The following is a 17082-nucleotide window of genomic DNA, read 5'->3' on the forward strand; positions in this document are numbered from 1 at the left end:
CATTTACAGTATCTTTTGTTTGTAAGATGCCACACGTTAGACGCGTTAGCCACGTTAGCTTAGTTAGCGTATTTACAATACCTGCAAATACCAACCTTGTTTGTAACACGTAAAAAATATAATGATGGCCTACCGCTAAGACAAACGTTACCGTGATGTAGCCAACTCTCAACTTTGTTGGTACTTTAAAAACACAGTCAAACACCGCTACATGTGAGCCGCGTTAATCCAAATGTAAGGTACTGCGCAATATTAAGGCACACTGTCACACTTGGGTTGTTAAAGTGCGGAAAATACGGTATCATGTTGTCTTGCTTTTCCATTTGTTCCAAATTTACTGTTGCTTTACACTTTAGCATATATAGTGTTTGCTTAAGGTTTCTTAAAACAGCAAAGTGTGCAAAGACAAACGTTGATTTAGAATTGTGGTGATGCTGCATAAAAATTCACTAATTTATTTGTTTATTTTTACTGTCAGGAAATAAGAATTTTGATATAAGCAGTACTGTTTTCAACATAAACCCATTTATGAACATTTGTAGTCAAGTGTTGTGTGTGTTATTGAGAAAGGGTATTTTTGACTTTTGTATCCTCTAAAGCCAAAATATGTCCTGCAAAGAATATGATCGTATCAAGCAAAACATAAATCTAGTGGGCCATGTTCCAGCCTCCACCCCTCTAAATTCTGCGCATGAATGAACACACACATACACACACACATGCACAGAATGATGCCCCTCCCCCAGTTTCCCCTTCTTTGCTCTCTAGTAGAAACTTGCACGCAAGCTTCCTCTCAGCATGCTTCATTATACACTTGTCCACATAGCATAGCGTGCCGGAAACAGATTCAATACATGCCAAGCTCCTGGTCCCTGCAGGCTCGATGCCCTTAAAACACTGGATGCACCTTCACAAATTAGGTTAATTTGCTTTTGCACCAGAGACTGTCCAAAAAAAAGTGCCCAAACGTCTGACAAACAAGTACCAGGAATGAACAAATTTATGGATTTTCTCTATGAACCCACTAATCAAATAAGCAACCAGGACATGCTGCCGGGAATGCTGAAGGTTAAAAGAATTAAAATGATGCATCGTTTTGATTTTGAATTCGGTGACATTTTAGACAGAAGATTAGGTGCGACACCCACAAAAGAAAAAAATTCCAGTTTTTTTTATTTGATTTTATTCAACAGCTCTATTTTATTGAGATAGTTTTAGCTTATATCTTTTCCAAAGGGATTTCCAGGATGTTCTGGTTTCTGAAGTGGAAAAAGACATATAGAGGTGATGGGAGTTTTTTCTTCCAGCACATTGACACCTACAGTTTCTCATTTTATGGTTTTTTCCTGTTTCCTTAAGTTCACAAACTTTCTGTGGATAGAGAAGCCGGGATTTGACTGACTACAATTCGCATCCAACTAAATGCTTCTAGCTGATTTATCCTCTGGCCCAGAGCATGCAATCGAGATGATCTACGTTAATACGCTCGCACTCACACGCACGCATGCATGCACACGCACACGCACACATACAACTGTCAGACACCTGTTACCGGGAAAGGTTTATCCTGAAAAGCCCCCCCAGCATGAATGGCTTGGGCGCATTTGACATTTGTTGTAAAGGTTTAAATGAGATGCATGGAATGGCGAGTGGCCTGTGCACCCAAGCTTTCAGAGATCAGATAGCGTGACTTGGTTTTATTTTAGAGGGCTTCGAAAGTCTGAACTTGCTTGAATGATAAATCTACAAATTAAATTAATGAAAGCATTTTGTTTCAGTAATTGATGTTCAGAAATCTGGTTATAGTTCTGCTTCTGCCATGAAAGTATAATAGAGAGATTTATTTTATGTTTTGTTATTGATGTTCTTAATAACTTTTAATAATTACCCATTTTTTGATCGCTTAATTTAAAAGAAGTCATTTAAAAATGAACAGAGACAACACAAACAAAGAAAAAAACAACTGGTTGCTTTCAAAACGTGCCAATGAACGGTTTTTAATCAAGACCTTTGATTGCTGAAGGAAGAAAAAAGGAAAAGCGTCTGTGACACTCCGTGACGTAACATTGTTTTGTCGTTGTCATAGCAACAACTGGGACAACCCCCTTCCTCGAGTTGCTGTGAATTGAGCCTTCTCGGATTCCTGCACTTTCTGTATCTACCTGATAATGGGTGAGTAAAAGTTTGTGTTCAGGTCTGTGAAAGTAAAACATGACAACTTGACAAATGTTACTTTAGCAAGCTCCTGATTTGTTTACTGAAACAAACTTCTGAATCGAAGCCCAATGTCACTATCAGTAGTTCAAAGAATTTATTTTAAGTATTTTTATTGTTATAAACTAAAATATTGTCATTACTTATTGATTAATTAATAGATTTGTTATGTATTTAGTATTTACAATTATTTTTCATTCAGTTAGAGCATGTGACACGGTATGTTTTTTCTTTTAAATTGAAATGTTTTCATTTTCCAGTTTTTCAAGTTTAGACAACAAATTCTGACAAAGTAACATACACAGATTAAACTTCTTTCTTGGTTTCTTTTTTTAATTAGTAACATGAACTTTGCTTTCTTCAATGCATCCATCTTTAGTAATGGGTTAACGTAGTGTCATCATGGTGCTGCCTTCTTTGTTGTGGTGGACAAGGATAGAGGGTCTCCTCAGTGTTTTAAATGCAGAGCCATGAGACCGCATGCAGAGAGGGCATGAAGTCTGTGTTTATTAGAAAATAGAAGCATATAGTGGGTGGTACCTGCTGGCCTTGTTTGTTTGCATGCATCAAGAAAAAGCTGGTTATTGTAAGGATGTGCAAATTCATTTATGTATCACTCCAAGTTATATGAAATTTTTTATGTATTTCCAAGTAGTGGTTAATCTCTGTGATGTTGCTAAGCACATGGGGGTGTAAGTAGGAGAATGAATGGCAGATTTCTCCTTGTTGGCAATGGGAATTTATTCAGAGTTCAAGTGTTGAGTTGATGTTCTGCATCCCGATGACCTCCGGTGAACAGATGGATCGATGTTCTCAGAATGTGTACACACAAACATACAGAGGTTGGATCTGCCCTGCATGACTTCAATTCAAAATCTCCTGGACATGGAGTCAGATCCATGACAGCACATCACACTGCAGATGTTAGATACCATAACTGGACATAACCAAGGATTGGGAAATTATTAGAGTATAACAATTAATTTTGTATCACTAAGCTGTAAACCTAAAATGACTTTTTCTTTTAATTGCAAAAAAAAAAAAACTCATTAATAAGCTATTCTATGATATTTAGCAGAAATCTGGACTACTATCTTTCTTTTCTCATTGATGCATCTGTTTGTTGTGTTTTCTGCACTATTTGTTTTTTTATGGTTGAATAGTATTAAACAGTTTTGCTTTTAATAAAAAAAACGCACACACACATATGCACACACACTCACACACACACAGGTGATCTTCGTTCCCAGCCTGTTTGCACTTCTTTGCTTTTGTAGTTCTTAATAATATAAAACTGAAAAACACAGAAAAGAAGTCATCGAAAAATCCCTTCAGTTTAATGTTTTTCTACAGATGAAAACATTGTAATGTTTTTATGTGAATGCAGTACGCCTCCATTCCAAGTGACCTGGAGGTTTAATTGTGACAACAAGTCAACTTTTGACAAATTTTGGATGCTTAACTTTGTTGCTCATTTTCTGTTCTTTTTTCATTCCTAGATTACTGTTCAGAGGAAGACATTTTGGTCCTCCAGCATAATTTAAAAAAAAAAGAAAAAAGACCATGGATTTGACAAAATTATGTCTTTTATGTTTACTACTAAATGAACAATAAATTGTAAGTCAAAAGCATTCGTAAAATCTAATGTGGACTATTTAAGAGCCAGTTTTGTGTTATTTAGGCGATGAAGAAAAATCTGTGGAAGCTGAGCGGATGGAAGAGGAAAATATCAAGGTGCTTCAGCACAGAGCTGCCATTCACCCGCTGCCAGAAGGGTTAGAAAAGGTACGTCTAAAAACAATGTTTTTCTGTTGTTGTTTTTTTAATGTAATCTTTAAAAGTTATTGAAATTTGAAGTCTTTCAACCGACTGTTGTGTAAAACTGTGAAACATAAAACGTGTTTCCTGCTGCTGCTGATTCTTCCTCTTCATGTGCTGCAATGATCCATATGATCGTAGGAAGAAACAGGAAAAGCCTCTTCTTATTTCTAGTCTGTTTTGGGAGAAAACACACAAAAGTACCATGGCAACAAAGCTGTGCTGACTCGTATCATTTCCAATAAAGGGTGGGAGTTTCATACTCCCATTAAACGTGTGGCATGTCTGTTTGCCATGTTGTATAAATAAACAGTGTCTTATCTCGTTCATTTAAAAGGGACTTCCTGGATGTTTTTAATCGTAGGACTTTTGGAAAAATCTTTGCATCCACTGAGTGACTGCTGCAAAGTTGTTGTTGTTGTCTTTTTTTTTGTGAGAACACTACGGTGGCCCAGAAGGGTCACAACACAACACGTTAGCTTTACACACAACGGCGGAGAAGTACTGATGTGAGCTTGTTTAGGTGCAACTGGTCCTGAGAGCCTTGTAGAGAGTGCAAAGTAAACTCAACCTTTCAATGTTTTTCAGTCAAATATGAGGTAATTTCTAAGATGAAGGTTACAAACACACCAGCAGTTTAGTGTTCTATTCACTCCCCCACACCTCAACCTTATTAAAATGCTGGAGAGGCTTCTAAGGAGAAATGTGCACACGAATGACTGTAAGTCTTAAAGACCCACTCCAATGGAAATTGTGTTTTTTTATATGCTATTGTGGCATCTTATTTTCATTAAAACTCAAACTCAAACTTTATTTATTTATATAGCGCCTTTCATTTCAGTTAAAAACACAAAGCGCTTAACATAAAAGCAGATAAAACAGTCAAAAAACCCGAAAATTGTTAAAAACAGCAAACTAAGGACAATCACACAAAGATGGGACCCCTCCCTCACCACCCCCCACGCCACCCACACCCACACCCCACCCACCCAGTTCCCCCGTAGAACCCTGAACAGAAACAAAGAACTGCAGCTAAAAGAAGGTCTGGCTTGGTTCTGCTGCGAGGAAACGATATCATGGGGATCCATTTATTCCAAGGCCCAGCCCGACCACAGGGGTCACTACCACAGCGCCCGCCCAGCACAGAGCAGCCCAGGGCCCACTCCATGGCTATTAGACCACAGAGCGGGACCCCAGCCCGCCCAACCAGAATGGGCACCGCAGCAATAGCACCCCCTACAGGTCAAGCCGGTGGTGCCCCAGAAAAATGGATCCCCAAGAAAATAATAAATAATAATAATAATAAAAAAATAAAGTGTCCTTGCCTGTTTAACAGCGTGGTTGTACGTTTTTAGTTGATCCTTTAAAAAGTCATAGTCGACTGTGGAGGATATTTATTCAGAAATAAGCCTTACTTTGCATTTCTGAGAATAGTTTTGTTCAAACTGTTATGAATCAGGAGCAGAAGAAAAAACGTCATTGGAAATAGTGCATTTGTGACACAGGAAATACAGTGAACAGGGCTCAAGCTCCCTGCTCCAAGCTTTTTGTAATGGGGAGGGGAAGGGGGGCGGGGTAGCTCTGCGTCAACAGTCCTGCCCACAACTCAATGACGAACTTCTACTAGAACCACTGCAGAATCTATGTCCTAGAAAATGACAGGTTTTTGGATTTTGTCTAAAGCCGGCATATTCATAGTTAAAAGACCACTGGGAATGCATTCAAGACACCTCCAAATTTGAGTTGGACTTTAATAGACTGTAGCACCATTATGCTGAACATGAACAGAAGTCTAAAACTTTTGGTTTACAGTATGAGCAATTGATGGTAAAGAAACCCAAGAAGTTTCAAGTTATTACCCCAACATGAAGCTCAGTTCTGTTGCAGTTTAATGCATTTTTCACATAATTTATCCCATTTTCCATTTATGATTGCTTCTTCTTCTTCTCCTTTAGTCTTTTCCCTTCAAGAGTTGCCCAAAATCCATTTCCTCCATCTAACCCTATCTTCTGCATCCTTTACTTTAAGACCAACTACCCTCATGTCTTCGTTTTCTGCATCAACAAACCTCCTCTTTGGTCTTCCTCCTGACTTCCTGGCTAGCAGCTCTAGACTCAGAATCCTTCTACCAAGATATTCACAGTCTCTCCTCTTGACATGTATGAACCATTTCAGTCTGGCCTCTCTGACTTCCCTGTACAGGTCCCCCCCCAGACAGTCCATATCCACCCATGAGGGCAGTTGTGACTAAACACACCGGGACGAATTTCGCTCGCGATATTCGCCGACGTTTAACGCCTCGTGACTAAACAAAGGGCACCAATGTGAGTGTGCACACCGACGCGAAAAAACCCCGCGCGTCAAAGCGTCACTTTTTAAAAAACGCTCCGGGTTCGTTTTTTTGGTTTTTGAATATTCGTCCCGGTGTGTACGGGCCTCAAGGCTGACTAGGCCTTTGTTTTTGGAGTCCACAGTAGCTAACAGCACTGTTTGCCTTTTTCATTATCAGTTGCTCACAAACACAAAGCAGGTTTGGCAGAGCACATCCCATGATGACAATGATCTCACAGGAACCACCCTGCGTGAAAGTCTTTCAACAGTTTGTTAACAGAAACATGACGTTTAGGGATGCTCCCTTGACGTGACTCAAAGAAATAATAATGAAAGAATTCCTTAGTGAACAAAATGAGGATTGGTAGCTCGGTCTGCTCAAAACTTGAATTTAGTCCAGAAAAATGGCTGTTTTTTTTTCTCTGATCTAAGGACTCTCTTCACGTTTGTTGTTTCATTTCCTCCGTCTGGTGCTCTCTAGTAATTTTTGGAATTTCTCATTGAGGCCAGACGAGGACTATAAATAATGCATGCCCTGGTTTTATGCTGTGTTGGCTAGTCTTTCCTCATGTGCAAGTATTGTCCACTAATCTTGCTGTAACAGTCTGTTTGGTGGCACACAACTAATACAAGTCCCACCAACTCGACTGTATGTTAACCTTTTAACACAGCACCACTGATACATTTAATTCGATATCCATTAGTAATTGACTTTCCTGGTACAAAAAGCTACTTTTGTTTTGTGTGTGATTGCCCCCAAACTCTAACTCTTGAAAAAATGAGACGTTATTACTAACAAATGAAGGAAGGAACCAAAATGCTGCTGTCTGTGTTTATTCTCAGGACCTCCGCAGGCATTTAACTTCATGTATCGTCTACTCAAATTCCAATAGGCCCCTAAAACAGTGGATGTTGTGGGCTTAGCCTCCTGCTGAGCTCACTTCAGCACCGTTTATTGGAGGAGGCTTAGGTAGCCGGGGTCGTGCAGGGAACACAAACCCAACAGAGGGATGTCTGCGTTGTGAGCATAACACTGTGGGCAGCGCCATGTGTAATGGCTGGCGTGGGAGGCGAAGAGGAGGCAGTGTACTAACAGGCCCATTTAAGTGCTGTTAATCCTGGTGTGCTGTGAGAGGGCTGGCACTGAGGTTTAGTGGTGGGCTGCTGTGAAGGAGTTCTGCGGTTACACACACAATGTTTTCCACCCACACACTCAGACTGCACTGAACCTTCAGGCCCGCAGATATTTATTGTGACTGTACACCGGGCCTGATGCAACACAATCAGGACACAAACATCACATTTTCTAATTTCGCCTCAGGGATTAATGAGGTATTTTTGAGTTGAAATGAATCTGAAAATGCAAAGAGAAAAGATTCACCCACAACTGGATGAGGTGGGATTTTTACAGACTAGATTTGCCCTCCTGTTGGCCATTAGAAATTCCGAGGCAGGGATGCTGTGACAAATGTGTCATTATGAACTAACTTGATCTGGATATCATGACATGATCTGCGTGTCATCTTCTTATGTCAGATTTCGATTTGGAATTATTTTATTAAGAACAAATTAATACTTCTTCAACTTTTTCAAGAAAAATTTCATGCTGATCTTAAAGCCAAAACAATCAATAAATCATTTCTACAGCATCTACCAACTGTTCCAATGTACTCAGATATTTTTACTCTTTCCTTTATTAATATTTTTTCATATTTATTTAAGTCCCATTTTGATCATCTCTTGATCTATTGTAAAAGCGTTCACAGCGGCCTTTTAATGATGAATACGCCTTCCTAGTTTTCAAGAACATAGTTCCAGATTAGAGTAGGGTACTTCATTAGAAATTCTCCTCTGAATTGCGTGTGAAACTGTCGGCATTTTTCTTAAGTTCCCATCATCCCTTTGTTTACATACCAGTTTACAGCCCCTCACTACCCGGACCTAACATTAGCGGTGCACGAAAAATAGGGAGCAACATCACAGCTATCCAGTTGTACAGTTTTAAGCCAGATCCTAGGCCAGACAAGGTGTGAAGGAATTTGTTTTATTATTATCATTGCTTAAATGTATTTGGTTAAATGTATGTTTAAATGTTAACTCAGATTGACCTTTTTACCTCTTCTGAAAACAGTTGTGTGTTTGTTCATCTGCTTCTCATCCCCCACCCAGGATGAGGGGTTTACGACACACTGTCCTCAGCTGATAAGGGATACTGTTTGAACTTAGAATCCAACCAAAAGGGTCATTTGACGACACCCCCTAATGAACTTTTTGTCTTTGTCTTGAATTGTTACCTCCCACTTGTGTTCTTAATAAAAGCAGCACAGGGAGAGGCAGACCTTTGAGAAGAGAAACGTGGTGGACCTTTACCAACACATTTGCTCCTCTCCCTCGTGCATGAGAAACTTGATTCTTGTTGTGGTTTGTTGTTTATAATTGTGTTTTTCTTTAATGTCTAGATGCATTTATCTGACACAAGGCGATTCTGAATCTAATCATATGTAAGTTGATGCATCTGAATGGAGCGGAGCAAAGGATTAGTGGCAGCAGACTGAAGCTTCTACATCGGTGCTACAATCTTTTTCTACTGCAAATTTATTTCTCCTCCTGATTCAACTACTATTGCTTTCTTTTCTTGTCACCATTCAACATCTTTAGTCCTTTACAATCTACACCAGGGGGGTCAAACTCATTTTGAGCGGGGGCCACATCAGCATAGTGGTTGTCCTCAAAGGGCCAGATAAAACTTATACATGTAACTAAATGTAATGAAAAATAAATGTAACTAGAGTGATCCCTTGCCATAACGCGGTTTACTTTTCACGGTTTCGCTACTTCACGGATTTGCATCGTGCATTGTGTTCTGCATTCTGATTGGCTGAAAAAAGTCATTCCGCTTCTTCTCTACCTGTGCGTCAATAACGTTGGAGTTTAATATGTACACGTACGTAAAACAGCATGCCAAATTTAAATTACATACGTGCAAATTCTCTAGCAATTTCGAGTTTCTCTAAAACCCATAGAAAAAGAGCGACAACAACTGCCTATCACTATGTTCTTCTCCCGACCAAACACAGCTGCACCGCGGGCTTCAAAAGAAGAAAACACTGCAGAGCGGAGTCAGGATGCAGCGGCTCAGTCTGTAGAGCAGTGAAATACACCTGAGTCACTATTTGTCCGACTTTTTTTATAATTATTTTAAATTTTCTCCCGTTTAATCCAATTACTCGGGTCTCGGTGGGTGGGGCTAATCTCTGCAATTTGAAGCCTTATGTTCACATCGATGATTAAAATTATTATTTGACAGTACAGTACAGAAGTTATTTGTTGAAAAAAACGTTTTTAAAGTACTTTGATTTGTGAAACAAATGCATGAGCCTGTAAAATGGTTTGTTCTTTCTTTTCAATGTATAATAGAGTATTTAATTGTATAATAATTGTAAAAAAAAAAAAAAAAAAAAAGGATTCTTCTTCACGGATTTTGCCTATCATTCTTTTTGGAACGTACCCCCCGCGAAAAACAAGGGTTAACTGTACTCCCTAATGTTAAATAACTCATTTATTTATTTACTATAACTTTTAAAGTGACAATAACAGTTGCATAGAAAACATATGTTTTCTTGTTACTCTAGCATAAATCTTTTTACATTTGATTCTGTCAGGTTAGGTTGTATGGAGAGTGTTTAAGTCCTAATGTAGTTGCCCAGTCCGATAGTTCAAGTCTGATTCTCCCTAGATATGAATAAATACACACCAATTTTTATTTTATTATTCTAAGAATTTAAAAACTTTCCTGCTCTTGCGGGCCACATCAAATGACATGGCGGGCCACATTTTGCCCGCGGGCCTTGAGTTTGACACATGTGATCTACACTCTACTCACTAGATGTGTTAATATAGCCATAAATTAAACATAAATCCTACATTTAATCCTCTAATATTGTTTTTATCAAAATAAAGAGATTAAATTAAAATGGAAACAGATGTTTAATGAGTAACTCCACTATAGGCACATTATTAACCCAGAATTTTATTTTAACTTCATTAATGTGTTTGAAATGCTCTAAAAATGTTTTTTTCTAATTTTATAATGTAAATGTGTGTCTGCAGTTGTTCTGATGTGTCTTTATTGATCCAGGGATTCTATCTTTTATTAAAGAAAAAGTCTAAATAATTTGCAAGGAGACAATAGATTTACTTTTTCTATTCTATTCTTTCTTTTTTCATCTCTTTTTTTTCTGTATTGTCTAGAGCATAAACCTGACTCCACATTAGGAAAAATAAAAACATTATTCAATGTACAGGATGTATTTTTGTTTTTTATCAATTTATATGACCAGACAAACAAGTTACTTCTATGTCCCAACAGTATAAGTATTTTTGAATTTAGCGCTTGTTAACGTGTACTTCTATCTGTCTGATCTGCACAGGCGGGAAACCGTAAAACCATTAATGTGTAAAGAAACCTGTACTAAATAATAGACTATGAATGAAAAACCATTAAATCCTGCACTTAGGCAGCTTGTTTGTTCTTGCAGGTTCTATTAGGAAAACGTGTGATTAAAGCAGACTATGTGCCAAAGCAGTAACAGAGAAATTACAGTGGTCTGAACATGAAGTTCATCTTGGTAATGTTGCTTCTTTGATTGATTTATTTTTGTTCCTTCTCAGTGTGATGGGTTTTTCCTTCTCTGAATTGTCAAAGTGACTTCAACTCGAAAGATGTGTTCTCCGTGTCCTGGCACAGTGTTCCGGTCTAAATAGTGCCGGGGGGCCCACCGCCAGCCCAGCACAGAACTTTTTCACGCCACAGCAGAGCACCTCTCGTTCTCCCCGAGATGCTGATGCAGCCCGTTTATTCGTCAAATGTCACAGACTGTCTCAGAAGTTCGAACACAGAGTGTAACAGGACAAGACGTTCACCATCCAAATGGAGAGGAAGCACGGCGTGAAAGAGACACGGGGAACTCACGGGAAAACGGGCGGAAGAAGGGACAGTTCTCGTGAATAACCTCTGACACAATCAGGTCTGGGAAGTTCAAGGAAGGACAGCTTATTGATAAAAAAATATATACTTTAAGCAACAACAAATGATGAAAAAACTTGTTATTTTTCATAGTTAAACCAGAGGAAATTTTCATTTAATCAACAATAGAAATGTTAATGAATGTAGATTAAGAGCACACAAAAAACTTCAGACACTACCTTCACTTAAATTAATTTACTTAAATGTCAATAAACATTTTCTAAGAGTAATTCTAAATTTACTATTTTATTGCAGGTATCTATTACAATAAATTGGGATTTTTTTGTTTTGTTCACAAACCTTTAAACTTAGCTTGATGACACTGTTTTGTCTGTGTTTCACTCAACACCACTGCCTAGTTAAGGTTAGATATTGAAAATTGACACTTTAACAGCGGAGATGTGACCATCAATAAGTAACACACGCTCTTTGACATGCCTCGCTCTAATGACTGTTCGTCCTTTCAACGTGATTCAGATGATTTTGACGTGGAGAAAAGTGGCTTCTCTTGTCAGCTTTGAATGAATATGCAACACAGTACCAACATAAAGTGTGGCATTGCATCCCAAAGCAAAGCTAATATGGAAAGCTGCTTTTCTCTGCCACTGAATCAGCTGATTTAGGTTGATGGCGCACACACTTCACTACTGTAAAGTGTTGCATGTCAACACAAAGCTGTTTGTCTCCGCTTTAGAAGTAGCTGATATTACATTAATTGCGTCAAAGTAAGGGTTGTCAAAACAATGTTGCTCCAGTGTGTAAAAAGGTTCAGATCAGAAAATCACGGCATTCGTTTAACTTTATTGATGAATCCTTTTCTGGATAAGTCCCCCCCCCCACCGCCCCCACACACACACACACACACACAAACACAAACACACAAACAATGACTCTTTCTTTCCCTGACACATGCACACAAATCGAAGCAAATTTTTCAGACGCCACCTGTCAGACTCTGGTTTCATTCATAATTCAGGTGAGTGTGGTAGATCATCTGGGATTCATTCCCAAGAATTACAAAATAATAATAAATTATGAAGGGTTCGTTTACATGCCATAAACGTCGACCTATGAACTTTCAAAATGCATTCCATTAATGCCTGCTGGTTCTCTTTGTAACTTTCCAAGAAGGTGACTTCTGGTAGTTTCCCATCTTTTTGCTAGTTGCTCAATGTTGTAGGCTTACACCATTTTTATCTTCTCCATCCCTCCTTTAGTCCATAACCACTACTTAAAAATGTGGCTCATTGCTTTAACAGGATTCAAAATGTCGGTTAGGTAGAGGGGTAGAATCAAATGTTGTATTACAGTTGCCTTGTTCTTGAAAGTTAGCTTTTATTTTGGCAATGACTCTTTCCCAAAATGTAATTTCTCAACTCATCCCTCATGTCAAATCTTTAAGCCTCTTGACCAGTGCCTAGAGTGTACCAACTGCTCATCGGAAAGTGGTTGAAAGTGGAGAATAAACCTTTTATATTTAGATTTTTGGTTTCCATCCATCTATCTTTCAATATTAGGATCATGAGCTGCTGGGGCCTATCCCCAGCTCCTATTTAGGGAAGGTGCGGTTCACCCTGGACAGGTTGGCAGATCTCTGGTTCCCTTGTTCTTTATTTTTTTTTTTTTTCGTATTTCTAACAAAGCCAAGACTTTTTCCATTAGCTGTCATCAGTCATATTTTTTCACAAAAAACTGTTTATAGGATTTTACAAAAGAAGCACAATGAAAATATGGAGCACATATTTGCAAAAAGCAAAAACAAAGAGATGATCTTGTACAGTTAACATTACAGGTGTTGTAAGGTGTCATCAGCGTAGCATAGAGTGACATTATCTCAGTGGTTTCTGTTTAGTTTGGATCAGTTTCTTTTATCTGTGTGGATAACTGCTTGACTGTGATACATTGAGACATTCTGCCACAACATAATGGCTTTTCTGAACAATTTGAGTGGTTTTTTTTTATTAACTGCTAATGTCACAGTCTTGGGAGTTTTTGGTTTTTGTTGTTGGAGGCTGCTGTGCCCTTGATTGGGTATTTAGGTGGCACTTACAATATCATTGGTGTTGGAATGTTCTGTTGGTTTTCTGTGTTAGGTATTCAAGCATGTGTGGAAACTGGCCTTCATGCATTTGAGTCCTTTGTGTTCATTGTGACATCTAAGCTGTACATTTATTTTAATTTTAATTACTGAAATGAACCTTGAAAAAAATATGATCCTTCTGTACTGGAAAAGTAGAAAACAGTCCATTGAGTTTCCTCCTTGTTTCATGGGTTTTCTGTAATCTACACTGCTGTCGTTTATGGAAGTCATTTGTAATTAGTCTGGCAAAGAATTATGAATATTTTTCAGTACTACAGTAAAATACAGTTTTTTTTTAAACCAACAACAGTAAAACAATACTTTGATTAACTTTATGACCTTTTTTTGCTTAGATATTTGGCTCTGATGAAACATTTTTGGATAGCTTAAAAATGTAACGCTTCAATTTTACTCTTATTTTAACTTTGTTTATTTACAAGGAACTGTTTACTACTTAGGAGACATTTGAAATATGAAAAGTAAATAAAGTATTTGGGGCTTTTCTCTTCAGAGGCATTACTAATAATCTTAGAGACACTGGCTGCTGTCTTGTTTTCCCCCGATGGAGGGAGTGCGGTTAAAGCTGCAAACAAAGGGACACCAAAGAAGAACAAATAAAAACTAATTCACAGGGTCATTGGCCTCAGCTGACAAAATAGAAAATACACAAACCCACACCGTTACCCACACCGTGCTGAGCTGTGTTGTGATGCTCGTTCTAGTGGGGCTAACGGAAGCACATGCACTGTCTGCTAACTCTGATTAATGTAACAGACTGAACCCCCACCCCATTGTCTCTAGTTTTTTTTTCTTTCTTCCTCCTTTCTTTCATTGGCTGTCCTGCTGCCCTGTTTTTACCTCCTCTGTCTGCACGGTGTCTGGCTTTCAAACCTAGGCCCAGAGAGGGGAATCATTAAATTATAATACAAGTAGTTCTCTTGCTGTGATGGCACTGTATATGGCTGACTGTCGTCTATGCTGTAAATAATGTAGAGGGGCTGTTTCAGTGCTGTCTATAGTTTTTGTTGGAGAGTTGCTTAAACATGATACACTCGCTTGAGGAACTTACTTGTGTTTCAGAAGCTTGTGTCAAAGCAGAGATTCACTACATTGGGTTACACCATTAAAAATTGAGCGTTGTTCTCTTCATTAAAGACTTTTACACATCTGTTGCTTAAAAGCAAAAAAAAAAAAAAGTTCTTGCAAAGGGAAATAAAAAGGAGTGAAGGAGAAATGGCACCAAAATGATGACATCCACAACATCTGCAACATCTGAATTTTTGCAAAGATGGATGTGCACATTGTGCATTTAAAAATGAAAGCGATCACCGCTAATTCCGCTGAGAAAGTGGGTGTGTGCATGTGTTAGCCTCTTCCTGGAAGGGGCTGTTCCTCACTAATCTGATAACCCACTTGTTTTCATGGACTGGGAGGGGCTGGTGCTCAGAGCGCAGGTTTTTAGAGGAATACTCTGAAGTGGGGTTGTTGTTTTTTTGTGAGGAATAAACATCATCATACACTTAAAAGCTCAAAAAAATTAGATTATGCATGATAGTACTGCACCACCGGGCTGCACGGTGGCGCAGTGGTTAGCACTCTTGCCTCACAGCAAGAAGGCCCCCGGTTCAAGTCCTGGCTGAGGGACCTGAAACAGAACATCAATGGGGGACCTTTCTGTGTGGAGTTTGCATGTTCTCCCCGTGCATGCATGGGTTTTCCACAGGATTTCTGGCTCCCTCCCACTGTCCAAAAACATGCTTCAGAGGTTAATTGGTTAATCTAAATTGTCCCTGGGTGGGAATGTAAGAGTAAATGGGTGTGTGTTTGAGGACATTCTACCCTGCGACAAACTGGCGACCTGTCCAGGATGTCCCCTGCCTTCACCCACAAGTGGCCAGGATAGGCTCCAGCAGCCCAGTGACCCTGAAAGGGAAAAACGGAATAGAAAATGAATGAATGATATAAGCCCTTTAAATACAGACAAATATTCAGAAACAAAATGATCTATAACCTTTGGAGGCTAGAAATGGGATAAACTCAGACCACAGATGGTGGTCAGGGGCCAAACCATGCTAATACATCGTTCCAGGTGGGGAATGAAAGGCTGTGAAATGCTCTGTATTAACCTTTTAACACCGGAGATATCGCCGGCGACACCTAACCATTCAGTGATTAACGTCATTCCAGCGGATTCTGACTCAAAAAAGCTGTTTTATATATTTTTGTAATTTATTTAACCTTTATTTACCTAGGAATTGTCCCACTGAGATTAAGAATCTCTTTTCAAGGGAGTCCTGGCTAGGGGGAAACAATAAAAATAGATTGGCTTTGCACTGACAGCACAAAGCTGCTTTTGTCTGCATCATCAGCTGATTTACATTGATTGTGTAAACACTTCACTACTGCAAAGTGTTGCATTTCAGAATCCAATGGAATTATGTTAATTACCTAAATGGTTAAAAAGTTACAGTGGTTGAATGTCAACACTGCAGCTACAGCTTTAGTGTTAAAGGGTTAAGGTAAAAAATTTGATGGTGATGGATTGAGGAAAAAAGGAAGACTGTTGGTTCATAATGAAGATGTAATGATGAGTGGTGAGTAGAGTGAAGGAACCCAAAGTTTCTGAAACTGAAGTAGTTCTTCCTTATTGAAGTTTGTGCTAAAAGCTTCTCTACATGACTAGGTCTAGCTGTTTCAGAGGATTTGTCACTCAGTGTGTCCTTCCTCCGACTATAGGGCAGTGTCAATCTTGATGAATAAACTCACCTGTAGAACTCTGATGTGGATGAAACAGTGACAGGTGGAGCTCTGTGAAAAGAAAAGCCTATACGTGTTCTCTTACTACATTACGGTTCACCTTACGCAGTCTCTGTGTTTTGCATAATTTGTTTGTTTGTTTTTTAAACAGACACTGCGTTCTGCGTCCTGATTGGCTGTTGACCTTGTCAATTAATCTCCTCCATGCTGCTGTACAAAATGCGTTATAATTCCAAATCTATATAGATTTTTTAGCTCGAGCAGATTTTTTTTTTCTATAATATAATAATAATATAATTCTATATAATACTGGACTTATTTTTTATGAAGGTTTGAACTTTGAGAATGTCAACAAAATAGAAAAGTGTGAAAATGTTATTGTGTGTAAATGGGTGACTGTAAAGCGCTTTGGGCCTAAGGAAGCAGCAGAGTGCTGTATAATTCGCCATTTACTATTTGTCCTTTACCTCAAAGCTTCAATCACATTTTGTTTCATTTAAGACAGTATATACCGGTACCTAAAGGTATTTGGAATTTTGCTTTGTCACCTTTAGCTTACCATTAAATTGGCAATTCAGGTTGTAGGCTAATTTAAAAATAAAAGAGAGAACATTTGGTAGTAATAGTATTTAACTCTTACTTAGTCAACAAATGCATATGGAAATCATTTAAATGTTTTGTATAGTGCATTGTTAAAAAACTGGGGGGGAATTTGCATGAATTTTAATGGATAAAAGGCAAACCTTGAGCCTAAACAGCATTGCATTATGATCCATCACACATCAAAAGCTGCTCTGGAGCATTTTATTTTTCAATAAAATGCTCCAGAGCAAAGATTAAAAAAGACCAACCAGCC

General features: G+C 38.6%; 1 protein-coding gene across 1 annotated transcript in view; it reads left to right on the forward strand.

The window, feature by feature from the left end:
- Positions 1-2067: 2067 nt before the first annotated feature.
- Positions 2068-17082, forward strand: part of lekr1 (Leucine-, glutamate- and lysine-rich protein 1) — an 86495-nt gene continuing 71480 nt past the window's right edge. The window contains exons 1-2 of the mRNA XM_011482854.4: positions 2068-2172; positions 3896-3999. Of these exons, the coding sequence (XP_011481156.1) occupies positions 2169-2172; positions 3896-3999 (108 nt within the window). The 5' untranslated portion in view covers positions 2068-2168. The remainder of the gene's footprint in view (positions 2173-3895; positions 4000-17082) is intronic.

This window comes from Oryzias latipes, chromosome 13 (genome assembly GCF_053564925.1).
Source record: "Oryzias latipes strain Hd-rR chromosome 13, Olatipes_Hd-rR_3.1".
NCBI classification, from domain to species: Eukaryota; Metazoa; Chordata; class Actinopteri; order Beloniformes; family Adrianichthyidae; genus Oryzias; species Oryzias latipes.